General features: G+C 44.3%; 1 protein-coding gene across 1 annotated transcript in view; it reads left to right on the top strand.

The window, feature by feature from the left end:
• Positions 1-16789, top strand: part of MSRA (methionine sulfoxide reductase A) — a gene marked incomplete at its 3' end in the record, with an annotated part of 260139 nt that overhangs the window by 112538 nt on the left and 130812 nt on the right. Inside the window, exon 2 of the mRNA XM_008061481.2 lies at positions 9603-9671. Coding sequence (XP_008059672.2) covers positions 9603-9671 — 69 coding nt within the window. The remainder of the gene's footprint in view (positions 1-9602; positions 9672-16789) is intronic.

The raw sequence follows: 16789 nt of genomic DNA, 5'->3' as shown, positions 1-16789 counted from the left end.
CGGGAGTGGCCATGGCACTCCAGTCTGGGTGACCGAGTGAGACTCCAACTCAAAAAAAAAAAAAAAAAAAAATGGCCTATGTTTGCTTAATGCTGTATTTTTTTAAAAACCGCATTCTCAATCATGATTTTCTCACTCTTTGTAAGAGAATTACTCTCTTAGGATTTCTTATCATAGGCTTATTGATGAAATGGATATCCTCGAGTACAGGATCTACGAAACTTATCTTTGCCCCATGACACTGATATCTGCGTGTACTCAGTGTCGAGAACCTTCTTGCTGGTGAATAAAAATATGAGCTGAAGGACCCACCTTTAAGCAGCTCACGCCTCACCAAGACATGTTGGTATGCGGGCTGGGCTTTCAACCTGGCCTTGTTCTGCCCACTAACACGTTCTGACATCTTAAAGTTCAGGCTCTTCTGCAGAGAGATGCTGTGTGTGTGAGGCCTGTCTGGGCTGGGCGTCTGCTCCTTTACTGGCCAGAGGCTCATCTTTGGTTTGCTGCACCTGGAACAAAGGGAGACAGAAGGACTGTAGTGGTAGATGGGGTTGACTGGAGGAAGGCCAGTGGTCAGAGCAGCAGGATGAAATCCTGAAAGATACATGAGTTGTTTTCAGGGCTACAGTCTTCCATTGTTCCCATCCAATGGTCCTCTGCTTTTCCACAGCATACCTTTAGTTTTGGGGGCAGCATCCCTTGTGTACAGTTGCCGGTCACCAAACGAGGAGGGCAGTGGGCTGCCTTCCCCTCTTGCTCAAGTTTTGAGAGTAAAGCCTCTTCTGGGTGTGCTCAGCAGTTGGAGACATTTATTTCCTTCCCACCGTGGCCTTTGTGTGGGGAATTCCTTGTCTAGCCTCTCCTAGCTGTGGGTTCCAGCTGCCAATTGTCACTCACCTCACAGGTCAGTAAGGAGCACGTGGACTTCTTGGGAAACAGGATGAGTGGGGGGTGGCTGTTGGCCTGGAGGTAACTTGCTCACTGCCATGTCCATCCCCATGCCTCCCCTGCCCCCTGACAACCGCCCCCCCATGCAGAGCAAAACCCTGTTGAGAGCAAAACCCACTTTTGGTTCACTTTCACCTTAAAACACTGAACCCCCAAATTGTAAGAACTGTAACCGAGGCATCATTTCCTCTCCTCTGGGAGCCCCTGTCCCAGATCTGAGTGGCAGAAATCATCCTGAGCATCTGCAGAGGGTCCCTGGACGAGAATCAGGGCCCAGGATGTTCTGTCAGTGTCCTTAAGGAGACAGGAAAGGCTGGTCCAAGACCAGAGGTTGTGTGCCACCTAGGCACCTGCTTAATTCTACTCTGACATGTACCTTGAACCACCATGACTTTGGGACCCAAATAAAGAGCCACAAAGAAACAGATAATGGGAGGGACGGTGAGGTCATATTTTGTTTGAGGTTGACAGATTTTTGTGACCATATTCATGAGATAAATGCACCTACTCCAGCCCCATGATGACCCTACTTTCCAGTGGCCTGCTCAGTAGCAGCTTGAACGGCCGACGGTAACATAGCTCAGGAACAGTCTGTCCAGGCAGGGCTCGGTGGCTCAGCCTGTCATCCCAGCACTTTGGGAGGCCAAGGCGAGAGGATTGCCTGAGTGTGGGGGTTTGAGACCAGCCTGGGCAACTTGGTGAGACCTTATCTCTACAATAGATCAAGAAAAATTAGTCATGGTGGCGCGTGCCTGTGGTTCCAGCTACTTGGAAGGCTGGGGCAGAAGGATCGCCAGAGCCCAGCAAGCTGAGGCTGCAGTGGCCGGGAGCATGCCACGGCACTCCAGTCTGGGCGACAGAGTGAGAGTCCGATTCAAAAATAAAAAAAAATTAAAAAAGAGTCCGTCCAGACATCTCAGTAGTGTGCAGAGTGGGTTTGGTTGCCGTGGGTTTAATAACATGACTTGGAGCAGCTCCTACTTCTCGCTGACTAGCAGCTCTGAGGGTTTAGTCTGATCTAAGGCTTTTCCAGTCCTAGGATGACTTTTGCATCCAGTAGCTGATCAGGACTCCCAGGATAGCAACCGCTACTCCTGGAGTCTCCAGTTAGGTGGCGTCCCCTGATCACCCAGTCGGGAGGAGACTGGACCTTGAGGGCCTGGAGACCCCCCTTCCAGTCTCCTCACTTCTCTGCCGCTTACCCACTGCTTCTCCCACCCCCTCACCTGGAGGACACGAATTTCAGCTATGTGGGTTGAGCACAGGATGGAGCTTGAGTCACTGGGTGGTTTAGGCGTGAGTTTGCACTTCTGCAGGGACGTTACTGAGCAGCTTTACTGTACCTTTTTCAAGGGAGAAAACAGTCACACAACTTGAAGTGCACCAGACACTCACAAAACAAAGAGCAATGTTAATACTCTCTTCTCTCATGTCCTCCAAATCGCCTTCAACATCTCTACAAAAGTTGACTTTGACCCAGTCTTGCTCTAATTAACCTTTCTGCTCCTTAAGCACTCGTCTTTCAGGATAGATGAAAATCTGTGCCTTGTCCTCATATTCCCTTGGCAGAGGACATGTCATCGCCATCAGCAGTGTGTGGCTTCGGAGCATGCTTCCATGAAGCAGGGGCGGAGGGTGTGTGCGTGCCCAGCGGCCAGATGGGAGGCACCCACCCTGCCGTGGCTGGGCAACAGATGTCCCTGTCAAAGTCCCTCCTGTCTCCACTTCACACTCTGCTGGTAATCAATAATGAGGACCCAATCAATGAATGGCTTTTCTGCAGCAAAATGTGCTGCTGATTTTGAAACAAAAATTTGTAAGTGCTGGTTAAGTTCCCAGGTTAGCCCACCCTTTCTCCAAATCTTATTTAACCTATATGAAGAGGTTAAACGATCTTGGTTCTTTGGCCCTCAAATACTTGCCTTCACAGGGTTTCAATGGGAAAGTGCCTTTAGAAACTCCGCCTTGGTTTCCAGGAATAGAACTGTCACTGCTTGGTTTTAAAGAAAGTGCCATTCTCATTATAGGAAAGAAAGCAGCTCTCATATTTTCCTGCATTCTTTATCCCTAAAGCTATATATAGAGTTTGAGAGATTTTCAGAGGGGTTTTATTGCAATGTATCACGTAGAAATGGAAAGGAAAATGGCTTCTTCCTTTGTGCCATCTTTCTGTTTTATTTGCTTAGACCAGGAATGGCAAAATAATTTCATCACACATGTGATCTCTAAGCGATAAGAGACTCTCTAGGGTATGTGCTGAGAAAGGGTTTTGTGAGCATATTTGGAGATCAAGAAAGCATGTTATGGTTGATTAGTGATTTCTACCATGGTCATGGATGTGAAGGAGAAACAAATATGTGCCCTGTATTTGCCATTCCTGACTCGGACCCTGTGAAAAATAAAGTTCCCACATAGATGTTTATGCTAGTCTAACCGTTATGTAGAGTTTGCCATGTATTAGGCACCGTTCTAAATACTTTTTGTATTTAATTTATTTAGTTCTCAAAACAATCCATGAGGTAGGCACCAATGAGGAAACTTACAGCGAAGGCGTTTTCACAGATGAGGAAAAAGAGGCACAAAGGAGTTAAGTGACTAAGCCGAGGTCATATTGCTGGGAAGTGGGAGAGCCAAGATTCAGTCAGGCTGTCGTGTTCCAGAGCCCTGACACTGTCCTGTCTCTTCCTTGCCAATGCCATCCATGTCTTCTGTCCACAGGACTGATGTAGGACTCTGCTGTTTTTCAGAAGAAAATAAAAATAAAAAGCAAAACCTGTTATCTTTGGGCCTCAGGCTCTGGAATAAAAGAATTGCCAGGGCCCAAGGAGCCTTGTCAGTGAAGAGGGCCTAGCATTCAACTTCCTTCACCCTTTCCAGTTCCTGGAGCACTTCTGGTCTTTCCTCCTCTGCAGGCGCTGCCCACATATGAGTCCATTTTGTCTTGCTCCGAAGAAATACCTGAGACTGGGCCGTTTATAAAGAAAACAGACTTGTTGGGCTCATAGTTCCACAGCTGTACAGGAAGCATGGTGCCAGCATCTACCTCTGGTGAGGCCTCAGGAAGCTTTCAATCACTGCAGAAGGCAAAGGGAGAGAGGGTGTGTCGCATGGCCAGAGAAGAAGCAAGAGAGAGGAGGCGGGAGGTCCCGGTCTCTTTAACAACCAGTTTTCCATTGAACTAATAGAGCAAGAACTCATTTCTTCCTGTGGGGAAGGCATCGAGCCATTCTTGAGGGATCTGCCCCCATGACCGAATACCTCCTGCTAGGTATCACCTCCAACATTGGCATCAAATTTCGGCGAGACTTGAAGGGGACAAATAGCCACATTTTATCAGCCAACTTCTCAGATGAGAGAAGGAAATAGAGATGGAAAAAAGGGAGGAGATGGAAAAAAGGGAGGGGGTGGACATTTAAGGAGTGAAACAGAGGCGTTCCCTGGGCTTCAGGCCACCTGGCTGGGGGAACTATTTCTGAGTGGCCATTTTCAATAATTATTTTTATATAAGGGGCTCGTGCACATACAAAAATGTACTGCAGTCATGTGCTGCATAACTGTGTTTCTGCCGGTGAGGGGCTAAATATACAATGGTGGTCCCATAAGATGATAATGAAGTTGAGAAATTTCTATGGCCTAGTGATGTCATAACCACCATAGTGTCATGGCGCAATGCATTCTTCACTAGTGTTAATGGTGGTGCTGGCGTAAACAAATCTACTATACTGACAGTCATATAGTAGTTTAGCACATACAATTAATACATAATACTTGATAATAATAATAAACAACTATGTTACTGGTTTATGTATTTATGTTATTCTAGAATGTGCTCCTTCTGCTTATTAAAAAAAAAAAGCATGGATAAAGCAGCCTCAGGCAGGTCCTTCAGGAGGTATTCCAGAAGAAGGTGTTGTGATCACAGGGGATGGCAGATCCATGCGTGTTTTTGCCCTTGGAATAAGATGTAGAAGTGGAAGACAGTGATAGTGATGATCCTGTGTAGACCTAGGCTAATGTGTGTGCTAGTGTCTTCATTTTTTTTTTTTTTTTTTTTTTTTTGAGTTGGAGTCTCATTCTGTTGCCCAGACTGGACTGCAGTGGCCGCTCCTGGCTTCCGCAGCCTCGACTTGCTGGGCTCCGGCGATCCTTCCGCCTCAGCCTTCCTAGTAGCTGGAACTACAGGCGTGCGCTACCGCACCCAGCTAATTTTTTGATTTATTGTATAGATGAGGTCTCGCTGCCCAGGCGGGTCTGGAACCCGCGAGCTCAGGCAATCCACTCACCTCAGCCTCCCAAAGGCGCAGGATTACAGGCTGAGCCACCGAGCCCGGCTTAGTGTCTTCATTTTTAACAAAAAGTTTGAAAAGTAAAATTAAACAAAAAAATGGAAAAAAGCTTATAGAATAAGAATATAAAGAGAAAATATTTTTGTAGAGCTGTACAATGTGTTTGAGATTTAAGCTAAGTTTTATTAGGAAAGAGTCAAAAATTTGAAAGTATATAAAGTAAAAAAGTTACAGGTAGGCAAGGTTCATTTATTATTGAAGAAAAAATGTTTAAAATAGATTTAGTGCAGCCTGAGTACACGGTGCTTGTGAAGTCGACAGAAGCGTGCAGTACTGTCCTAGGCCTTCACGTTTATACACTTCTCACTCCCTGTCTCGCGCAGAGCAATATCCGCTCCTGCAAACCTCATTCATAGAAGGTACCCTAGACAGGTGTATCATTTTACATCTTTTATACCACATTTTTACTGTACCTGTTCTATGTTTAGATACACAAATATTTACCCTTGTGTTACAATTGCCTACAATATTCAGTACAGTCACAGGCTGTACAGATTTGTAGTCTAAGAGCAACAGGTCACACCATATCACCAAGCTGTGGAGTAGGCTAAACCATCTAGGTGTGTGTAGGGACACTCTGGGATGTTCACGCAAGGAGGAAGTCCCTGCATGATGCATTTCTCAGAATGTGTCCCTATCACTAAGTAACACATAACTGTGTATATATTTTTAATTTGTCAAATAAGATGATGAAATCCTTCATAGTGGCTGAGGAGAGACTTTTTAGGACCATTAACATTATTAGTTTACCACATACTTATTGAATATCTGTTCTGTGTCGATTATATTGTGTTAGGGTCGTGGAAATGGTAAGCCAAAGAGATGCAGCCCCTGCCCTCTCCAAGCTTTCAGTCTACTGACACGTATGGGTCTTGTCCTGGCAATGACATTAGTGTTAAGCTCTGATGAGTGCTGCAGAGGAAAACTCTTGGTCCCAAGAGATGAGAGTGACTGTACTAGAAGGATGAGGGACCCAGGTAGTCAGATCATCCAGGTCCGCACGGGCCATGCCAGAGAGCTTGGACTCTGATCTAACAGACATGGGAAGCCGTGGAAGGTGGGTGTGGGGTGGGGGAATTTTTGTCACATACTCAGATTTTTCCTTTTGAAAGATAATTGTGGCTGCAGTGGGAAAAGTGATTTGGAGAAGGACTGTGAAAGAATTAGAAGGCAATTGTAGGAGTCCAGATCAAGAGGTCAGGACAGTTGGGACTGGGCCAGTGAGGGTGGTGGAGGAAAGACGTGGAAGATTCTGCAGATGTCTGGGAGCTGATACTGGCTAGATTTGGCGGTAGATTGGATGTAGGAAGTGGAAGAGACAGAGGAGCAAGGACAACTAGAAGGTGAATGGCAGGCCCGTTTCTAAAGGTGGGGATGCTGAAATAAAATCTAGTTTGGAGTAGAAGGAAATGTCCGATAGGGTCTACATTTTATTGTGATGTGTGGTGTTTCAGCTAGGCTACAGACAGCCTCAGTGGACTGTCCAGGGAAACAACTACTATGGGAAAAATGGACAAATCTATACATTTGATTTTTTGAATCCAAGCATATTTTTATCCTAGGCAATAAAAGTGACAAAGGAAGTTAACAAAAATAAATATCCTGCACAATCTCCCTATTTTCATTTTTCTCTGCTAGTCTTTAGTTTAAATATTCATAGTTTAATTAGTTGTCATTATAATCGACATAGGCGATGTTTTCTCTTATCACAATCCCAAATAACTTTTCCACATTTCTATATGTCTTTCAAGATTGTATTTTAAATATGTTACATGATATTCCATTCATTTGGCAAATCATGAATGGTAGTTTTCTAGGCAACTTCTCTACTTCGGAATATTTAGCTGATTTTAAGGTTCCATTACAAGTCATACTTTACGAAATATTGTGTATCACCTTTTTTTTCCTCTTGCACTTTTCCTCATATTAAATTCTTACAAGTGGGCTTAGTGGGTTGAAGAGTTTGAATGGGTTTCTGACTTTAGATACAGGTAAAGACAAATGTTTCCAAAACCCCTGGCAGGGCTCTGTGGAGTCCTCACCAAGAACAGAACTTTGACCTCCAAGGAAGCTCATCATGTTTCATTGAATTTAGTAACCAGTGGTCCTGGCTGTGTTAGTGAGTGCTTGACAGGGTCATCTGGGACCTTCTACCACATGTCTGCTAAGCTGATTAGTGGCTGCAGACTACCGTGAGGACGCTGAGCCCACCACCTTGCACTGAGAGACCCAGGCTAGCTCCTTCCCCCTCCTAGATTTTCTGTTCTTAGGATAATTCCTTTGATTAGGCGATTCCTTTAGGACCAGTGGAAGCCCCTGAATCATGGAACTGATGGAATCCCTAAGGGTTGTCTGAACTAGACTGAGCCTTGTCTGTCTTCAGGTTCTAAGGGACTTGCAGGGCTGCTGCAGAGGCTGCCTGGGGTTCCTGTGGGTTTGGATGGGTGCTCAAGGCCTTCTGTGCCCCGGGCTCAGTCTTCATTGCATTGTTTCTCAACATAACACCTCTGCTCCACCCAGACTAGATTGTTCTCTGGCTCAGGAAGATGCCTCCTGGCCGTTTCTCATTCTGCCCCCTCTCCTTCTCCCTTGCAGACCTGCCTCCCTTTAACACTCCATGAAGGGCAGGTCCTTCCTGCAGCACATTCCCATGTCCCGGCTTGCTCTCCCTCTGCTACAGACACCTGCAGCCGTACCACCTTCGTTCACATTCCAGGACTTAGCACCTCGTTAGCAGCTTTCTGTCATGTTTTTGCAGTTTTTACTTCTTGAAGATAACTCTACTTTCCCTGAGGGCAGGAACCAGGTCGTCCTTCCCTAAAGCCCTCTGGGTCTGGCTTTAGTGCTGAGCCCTGAGCCCTTTGCCAGAGCACAACCAATTCAATGAGAGTCATTAAACCAGAATGTCTGTTCTCCTTAAAGCAGTATGAAGTGTATTAGCTATCCTTTTCTTATGCATTTTCTTTCTTTTTAGAAAAATAATTCTCTTGTTTGTTGTTTTTAAGTTTGTATTGTTTCCTACAATTTGAATTGCAACCTGAAGTCTTTCCTGGGTACAAGTCCCCAAACTAACGTTATTAAATTTTTCTTCAGATGTTATAGAAGCTTCACAAAAAGTTGACTTAAATGCCTGGTTTATTTTACATAAATGCTTATATGCAAACTTGCTGAGGAGCTTATAAAAACACTTGTGGATGGGGCATACTCAGACATCATCTATTTGTCACAGTTTGGGAGTTGTGGAAGCAGGTCATGCTGGAAAACCGTTGTTTAGTCCTCAATGTGCTCTGTAGTGGGAAGTGTGATTGACTGAAAGGACCTGAGGGGATAAAGAACAGTAAGCATGCCAGGTGTGGTGGCTCATGCCTGTGATACCAGAGCTTGGGGAGGCTGAGGTGGGAGGATCGCTTGGGGTGAGGAGCTTGAGACTAGCTTGGACAACAGAGCGAGGCCCTAATGGCCCTTAAGAAGGCTAGTGTCTTTGGCTTCTGGGAACAGTATTTGCATTATAGTGAAATGACATGTTCTTCTAGTCCATGTTTTGAAAAAGAAGTTTCAATGGTACCCCACTCTTTTTACTTCTCACTTTAAATACTGATTGCACCAGTGTTCCTTTTTTTAATTTTTAATTTTTTATTGCCTAGGCTGGAGTGCAGTGGCACCATCACAGCTCACTGTAGCCATGACCTCCTGGGCTTAAGCAATCCTCCAATCTTAGACTCCCAAGTAGCTGAAACTACAGGCACACACCACTATGTCTGGCTAATTTTTTTGATTTTTTTTCTTTTTTTGTAGATATGAGGTCTTTGCTATGTTGCCTGGGCTGGTCTTGAACTCCTGGTCTTTCCTCCTTCATTGGCCTCCCAAAGTGTTGGGATTACAGACACGGGCCACCATGTCTGGCTGAATGTTCTGTTTGTTAGGAATTTTCAGAGGAAAGTCACTCCCAGTACAGACTGGAACTTCCCTTATTCTCCAGGGGATGTTCTGGGACAATGAGATCTCCTGGCTAGAAGACAGATTTCACGCTGGGATAGCCTTGTCACTATCTGCTGTCCAGCTCTGCACAAGCTCAGGCTTTGACATGCTCATTTGTAAGATGATGTACCTTAACTAAGTGATCTCTAGGTCCTTCTGTAACTGAGATTAAAAACAAATAATCAAAACTGTCTTAAGAGGGTAAACTTTGGTGCGTTTCTAACTCACAATGAGAAATAGGCTCATTGACACATTTAATAACATGTGTTAGTATGTGTTAGAACTTTACACTTAAACTTGCATTTCTTTCTTTTCTTTTTTTTTTTCTAGCCAAACATCATGTCAATGGCAACAGAACAGTCGAACCTTTTCCAGAGGGAACACAGATGGCTGTATTTGGTAAGATATCAACTCTGAAAGAAAACCTAAATTGTGTGCAAAGACTAGAGCCAAAATTTTTAGTTTTAGCAAGTGTCCTCAGGGCTTCAAAATCTGGGCTCTTCTAGATATTTACAAGTCGTTACAGCCAAGATAACTGTGGAGTTCTATCTTCGTAATTTCTGGGATTGGAAATCGTATCCTACAGAACTTAGTGTGCTTTCTTTTCTCATGTTGACAGCCGGATATCTAACTGAGTATTTGCAATTTCTTATGTCCACACTGTGAATTAACCTGCTAATTTAGGGACTGAGTTTATCTTTGCTAGGAGGGATTCCCCCCCCCCAGCCCCCACGTGGATATATAAGTTTGTTAGAGGCTGGGATTCAAGTAGTCTTGACTTGTTATCCCACAAAAATCAATCTAATTGAACGGTCTCTTCCTTCTCTATCATGAATTGAGCACATTCCTTAAGAGAAAACATTAATCAAGAATGTTTTTGGCAGAGTAATGTCCAATCCTGAGTGCACACCTACAATATCTAATTATGTGATTGAACAGAACTTCTCTGTTAAATTCCAAACCATTTGGCAAAGGCTTCTTTTAAATCTGTGTCTCCTCACCTCCGTTCCTCATGTTACCTAAACCTCCTTCAGAATGTCTCTGCATGTGGCACTTTCTTCGCCTCCCTTCCTTTCTCTCTCCTTTCCCTCCCTTGCTTACTACCACCATCCCCTTCTCTCCTACAATGCCCTGGGGCCCATCTGTGTTGCCCTCTCAAGGATGACCACCTCTGGCCTCTGGAATTTCAGCTGGACATTCAACTGTCACCTCTGGTTCCTTCCACTCAGCTTTTATACAGGCTCTGTGAAGACCCCTGATTTTGTGCCTCCCATAGCTTCTGTCTGATTCTGGTCTCGACGGTAGTCTCCTGTGAGGGTACAAAACTGCTTTGAAGCACCGAAATGTGTTTGAACTGGAAATTAGCCTCAGAACAACCTGGTCTGTAAATTAGCACATTCAAGATAGAATGTTCCCTTAATCCCAGAGATGGAACCAGAATTAGTCATCAGTGAGGATTAGCAGTTGGATAATTATGAAACAGGGACCTAATTCTACCTAACTGTTAGTAAATCTTGCTCTGCGTGGACTACCACCTTTTAAAATATATAGACCAGTGATTAGAAAGCATTATTCTCTGAAATTTAAATGAAGAATTTGATTTCATAGAAGAAGGCACAGTGGACACTCTAAAATGTGTGCTAAATTGTTTGGTTTGCTAACTTTCCTATCCTGGCATGGTGTCTGTTATCATGGGACAGCAAATGTCATATATATCAACGTTCAAAGAGTTCTTTTGATGATTTTTTTTTTTTCCATCTCTCAGATTTGCCAACCCTCAGACAGACTAGAAACTAGGTCCTGTGTCATATTGGAAAATGTGAAATGACACTGACCTATCTTAGGGTTTCCCTCTGTTGTGATATTCTAGGAAAACTTCTTTCTTGAAGGGCAGACCCAGTACCAGATGGGCTGATGGCATTGTTTGAATATATAATTAGAAATGCCAGGGAATAAGGCTCTGTGGCAAGACCTTTTTTTTGGTCACAGATTTGGTTTACTAAAAAATCCTAACCCATTGCCTTCATTATTTGATTTTGGGCTAGCAGCTTTCTCTCTCCAGCCCTCAGTTTTTCTGTGAGAAGGCTGACAGGGTAAGCCTTGAGATCTCTGCAGCTCTGGGCCCTTTGCTTATATCCCTTACATGTTCAGGACCGAAGGCTCTTTGGGCAGGACACAGCCCCGGGAGGCCACTGTGAACGGCCAACATGTGTGGTTTTAAAAGAGATGAATCACGTACATTATTTCTACAAGCGAATGATATAGAAGTCGCCGAATTATTCAGATCATAAAATAGAATACGTTTGACATCTAAGAAGTCTTACTTTAGAACTGTGTTTTGGCTCTTCCAGATACTTAAATTAAGGCCCTGTTTTGGTGAAGTATATGCAAGCATTTCATGTTAATGTTTTCAAAACCGTTCTCACTTTCTATCACTTGTCCACCTTGCCCACAGTGGAGTGAGGGATTTGGGGCTTTTTGGGGGTGGGCTTCTGCCATTCTGGGTTGTTTATAGATGCACTGAAAAGATCAAACTCTGCTCAGTGTTTGGTTCTTTGGGATTTATTGGGCATTTCATCCTGCCAGCACCTTGCAAGGCGGGTGGGCTCTTGGAATCTTCTCTGTGAGGTCATATGCCTCGTCCAGAAGCATTTGGCCAGGCAGGTGGTTGGTGGAGCTAGAGTTTGAACCCATGTCTAATTCACCCTGAATTCTTTTCACGAAGTCACCTGACTCTCTCTCTCTCTCTCTGCACTGTTCTAAGGAGCCCTGAGAGGACCTGGTAGATTCTGAGATGTCTTTCATGTACAAAAGTATGGTTTCCATCAAGCCAATTTAGTAAATTGGTTTGTAAACTTCTACGTCTTCCAGAGTGCTTGGGAAAATACTGCTTGCTTGGGGCAACATCTCCTATTACCGTCTTTTGCCATTTGATGTTAGTAGCATGTATTCATGTACAGCAAAGTGTCTTACATCTACTTGTCTGTGAGGCAACCAAGACATTGATGGCACTTTGTACTTGTCCAAACCCGTTCTTCAGTCTTTGGAGGTATTAATATTTTGTGCTAAAATAGTATCACCAGTTCCGGTTTCATTATGTGTTGGTTAATCATTTGCTTGTACCTTACAGAATGCTGTTTAAATAGGAACCATGAAGCTTGATCCACACTTCAAGTGACCATGGAAGTGCCATTAGGGTTTTGGGTTCGAATGTGAAATGTAAGAAAGGATAGGCAGAGTGTGGGATAAAGGCATCCTGTACCTAAACGGGTTCTCTCGAGGGATCAGAGAATGGATAGATGGCTCCTTGCAAACTGTTCCTGGCATACAGTCTTCACAGATTATTTTTAAATCAAGACGTTCATTCTTTTTTTCAGACTCCCTTGTATAGTGCGTCAGTTAGTTTTTTTCCATGGTCTTGTTGTTCGCCCCCGCCAGCCTCAGGTTCCTTTGTCGCTCTCCCTCTCTTCTGCACTTTCGGACAATGATACGGAAGATAATGGGCTCTGTCCTCCTGGGGGGTTTCTCCTGCCAGTGTGTGATGCTCCCTTTCAAGTCCGTGGGAGCCCTCTCCTCACACGCTGGAGATGCGCACCGCACATTTCGCGATTACTCACCGCCTTTGTTCCTGGTGGCTGAGTGTGCCCTCTGCCACCCCCCTTCATCCTGCCCGTGGCCCTGTGAAGTGGGCATCATTGTGCTCTTTATAGGCAGACAAACCGAGGCTCCCAGAGATGAAAGAAATATGGCGAAGTAGAAGGGATGCTTCCTTAGGTATGAGGACATTTCTCGGCAGCGTGCTGTGCCTGTCTCAGAAAGGTTCTCTCCGGCTTTCAATATCTTAATGAAAGTGACAGCCTGTTGGCTGTGGGCCACTCTGACCACGCGCAGGGCCAGGCCCCAGCCTCTCTGTGGAGGCGGTTGTGCAGTTACTCATTGCATTAAAAGTATTTCATAGTCAGGAAGATTGGTCATTTCAAAATCAAATTAAAGCTTATTGAGAAGAGTGGAAAATGGAGGGCAGAGGATTTCCATCTTAATTTGTGGAGATGTTTAATGCAATTAAAAAAAATATTTAAAACTCTGAAGTGTAATTCTTGACCATAAATTTGTCTCCCAAACTAGGACACTTTTAGAGCGAAAAGGGCTCTGTTAAAATTTATATCAAGATAATGATGTATAAACCTGGAAGATTTTAGGTAACTGGGATCTAATGTCACCCTATAATGAGAGTATATAATATAAAATATTGCACCAAGAATAACAAATACACATTGAGTTAAGTGAAAATTGAAAAATAATGAACTTAGATATATAAAATGAAATGAAGAAATGAAAAAATTGCAATGCAGTAGACTTAGATTACATGTAATGCAGCATCAACACAAGTAGTTAGCTAACTTTGAAGATTTTACTCAATGAATAGTGCTGTATTCTTTCTGAATAACTTCAAATTAAAAGTCAATTCATATTTATAAAGCCTGATTTATGGCACTTGAATAGGAGTAAGATAATTGATTTGACTATACACTTGCATTTTTTTTTTTGAGTTGGAATCTCACTCTGTTGCCTAGGTTGGAGTGCAGTGGCATGCTCATGGCCACCCCAGCATCGACCTGCTGGGCTTCGGCAATCCTTCTGCCTCAGCCTTTCAAGTAGCTGGAACTATAGGTGCACACTACTGCGCGCAGCTAATTTTTTGATTTATTGTGGAGATGAGGTCTTGCCAAGTTGCCTAGGCTGTTCTTGAACCCATGGGCTCAGGCAGCCCTCTCACCTCAGCCTTCCAAAGCGCTGGGATTACAGGCTTGAGCCACCATGCCCGGCCTACACTTGCATTTTTAATATTTGTACTAATACTGTCCAATGATGTAGGGTAATTAACGCTCCATCACTCGAGGTGTTCAAATGATATGGAGATCATCCTTAGCCAGTTGGGGCTATACGGTCCTTAAGATCCTTTCTTCTCAATTGAAGAGAATATACTTTATTTCAGCATGTTAAAACATTTTTCAAAAATTCCTTCTAATTCAAAATTCTTTGAGCCTATCATTTGGAAACTCACATCCAGAATGTTTGGTGAGCAAGTAGAGTCTTTAGTGAGAAGTCCTAAAGTTCAGAAATTTAGAGCAAGCAACAGCAGCAGAAGTTCCTCTGTGAACTCGTTGGGTTGTTATGGGCTTTTAGGCTCCTCATAGCCTGACAGTAATGTCCCTGCGACCTCAAGCCACTGGAAAACATGTTTTCTGTGTCACATTCTCTGAGGGCTCTTCAAAGAAGGAGAGCAAAAGCCACTCCAAGACCTCAGGGAAGTGTGCTGATGGTCTTGTCACACATCTCTGTTGACAGCCAGGGTGCCAAGCACCTGCTGGACCTTTTCCAGAACAGCTGTGTGGAAGAACTGATCCCAGAGCCGGGGCCAGCAGCTGGCAGTGGCCCAAAGTTGTGTCCCGCTCTGGGGGACTCACCCTGGACACCTCAAGGACAGTGAGATCAATGTCTGTAAGATGGACCAATCACAAGACATTTTTTTCCCCCTGACTTGAATGGGAGGTGATTTTTGAGACATCCCTGGTTATTTGTCTGCCAGCCAAGAAAACAGCATTGGAAACAGCAGGCAATATGTCAGACTTCAAAGGAAAACGTATTGGTGTCTCGCTGGCTTGCATCCAGCATGATGTTGGTAAATAACCGAATCCTGGTGTGGCGTATTTCTCCCTGAACCTTGACTGAAAACTCCTGAAGCCCATTCTGAGAGCCGTGGAGTGGCAGTCACTCATTCCAGGAAAAAGGCCAGAAAGAATGACTTTGAAATGTGTTTATAATTAACTGAACAATCTAAATTCCCAAGACGGTTAGAACAGCAGTCCGAGAACGGGTGCACATTTCGTAAATGGGAAAGCACTTGGGGAAACGTCAACAGGCCTCCCTTCCCAGGTAATTTGAAGCACCTTTACAGGGCAACGATTGGTCATTGGAGACATATTTTAAGACACATTTTATTTTACATATCTTTTTCATGTGTATAATGACTCTACTTGCATTTCCTTCTTGGGTGTAGAGGGGTCGGGTAATACATGGAAGGGGAAAGAGATCTTTGCAAGCCTGTGTTGAAAATTTATCTGGTTTTTAAGGTATTACCTGGGCTGGTGCATTGCCCTGATGCTAGTCCAGGGAGAACAAGTATGGAGCCACAGGAGAGGATGAGGGTTAGGGTTAGGGTTAGGTTAGGGTTAGGGTTAGGGTCTTGGAGCGTGGAAGGTGGAGCATGGGTAGAATTTTCTGTGCTTGGAGGATGGAATTGAGCCTATTGCAAAAAGGCGTAGATTAAATAATGCTTAATAAAACCAACATGTCACTTGTTTAGAGATCACTTATCCATCAGCTTCAATCCTTTGGGATGCAAGTAAGAACCAGAAAGTAAGCCCTCCTCCCAAAAAAGTGGTGGAGAGTTCATAAAGAATTCAGAATTCCCAGAGGTCACTGGAATCAGATACACTTTGTTGAGTTTGGGGACGTGTCTTACCACCTCTAAGCCCCATTCCTCATTGGTAACACAAGGAGAAGACTGTTTGCCTCATGGGGTTATTGTTAGATTATTGTTGTGTGATGGTCTGTCAGGCACTTGGCATAAGGGTGGCAGGAAGTGTGCTGCAAGATCTCACCCACTGTTCACAGGTCTCCCCAGTCAGGGCGAGCTGTAACCGAGGCCCCGGTAGAGTGACCCTGGTATCTGTTGGTGCCATTGGACTCATCACCTCTCTTTTGTAACATTGGACGAGTCCTGTGACTCAGGGATTTTGAAGAATGCAGACAGCATTAGTTGAGAACTCATCTAGCATTGACTGAGTACTGAGCAGCGCTTGTTATACAACTTCCTGTCAGGCCTGCTCTCACCACTGGTCCAAGCGAGTCTGGTTGCTTTCTTTTCCATCCAGAAAACACTGTTATTTTTCTGAGAGCTCTCAGAAAATACTATTATTTCTCTTTTGGACTCAACTATAAAGTTTACCAGCTGTGGCTCATTTTTTCACTATTTGCACTACTGTGCAGTGACCACTCATTTGAGCAACCGTTTTTTCCCTTAAGTTTTGAATATGATAAAGAGATTTAGTTAGTTTATTTTACGAATGTGGCAGACATTTCTTGAATTTCTACAGAGAAAATACATGCAATAGGATATGCAGAAGAAACAATTATATTTCTCTGTTTACTATTTTTTTTTTTTTAGAAGAGAAAGATATGGAGAATAACAGAAACTAAAAAAGTTGCTCCCAGCTGGGCTCGGTGGCTCAGCCTGTAATCCCGCACCTTTGGGAGGCTGAGGTGAGTGGATTGCCTGAGCCTGCGGGTTCGAGACCCGCCTGGGCAGTGAGACCTCATCTCTACAATAAATCAAAAAATCAGCCGGGCGTGGTAGCGCATGCCTGTAATTCCGGCTTCTTGGAAGGCTGAGGAGGAAGGATTGCCGGAGCCCAGCAGGTCGAGGCTGAGGTGGCTGGGAGCGGCCACTGCCC

Source organism: Carlito syrichta, unplaced genomic scaffold, assembly GCF_000164805.1.
Source record: "Carlito syrichta isolate Samal-C Ts95f unplaced genomic scaffold, Tarsius_syrichta-2.0.1 Scaffold305281, whole genome shotgun sequence".
Classification (NCBI taxonomy): domain Eukaryota; kingdom Metazoa; phylum Chordata; class Mammalia; order Primates; family Tarsiidae; genus Carlito; species Carlito syrichta.
Note: the sequence above shows the minus strand (reverse complement) of the source record. Positions and strands in the feature narration are given on the sequence as shown.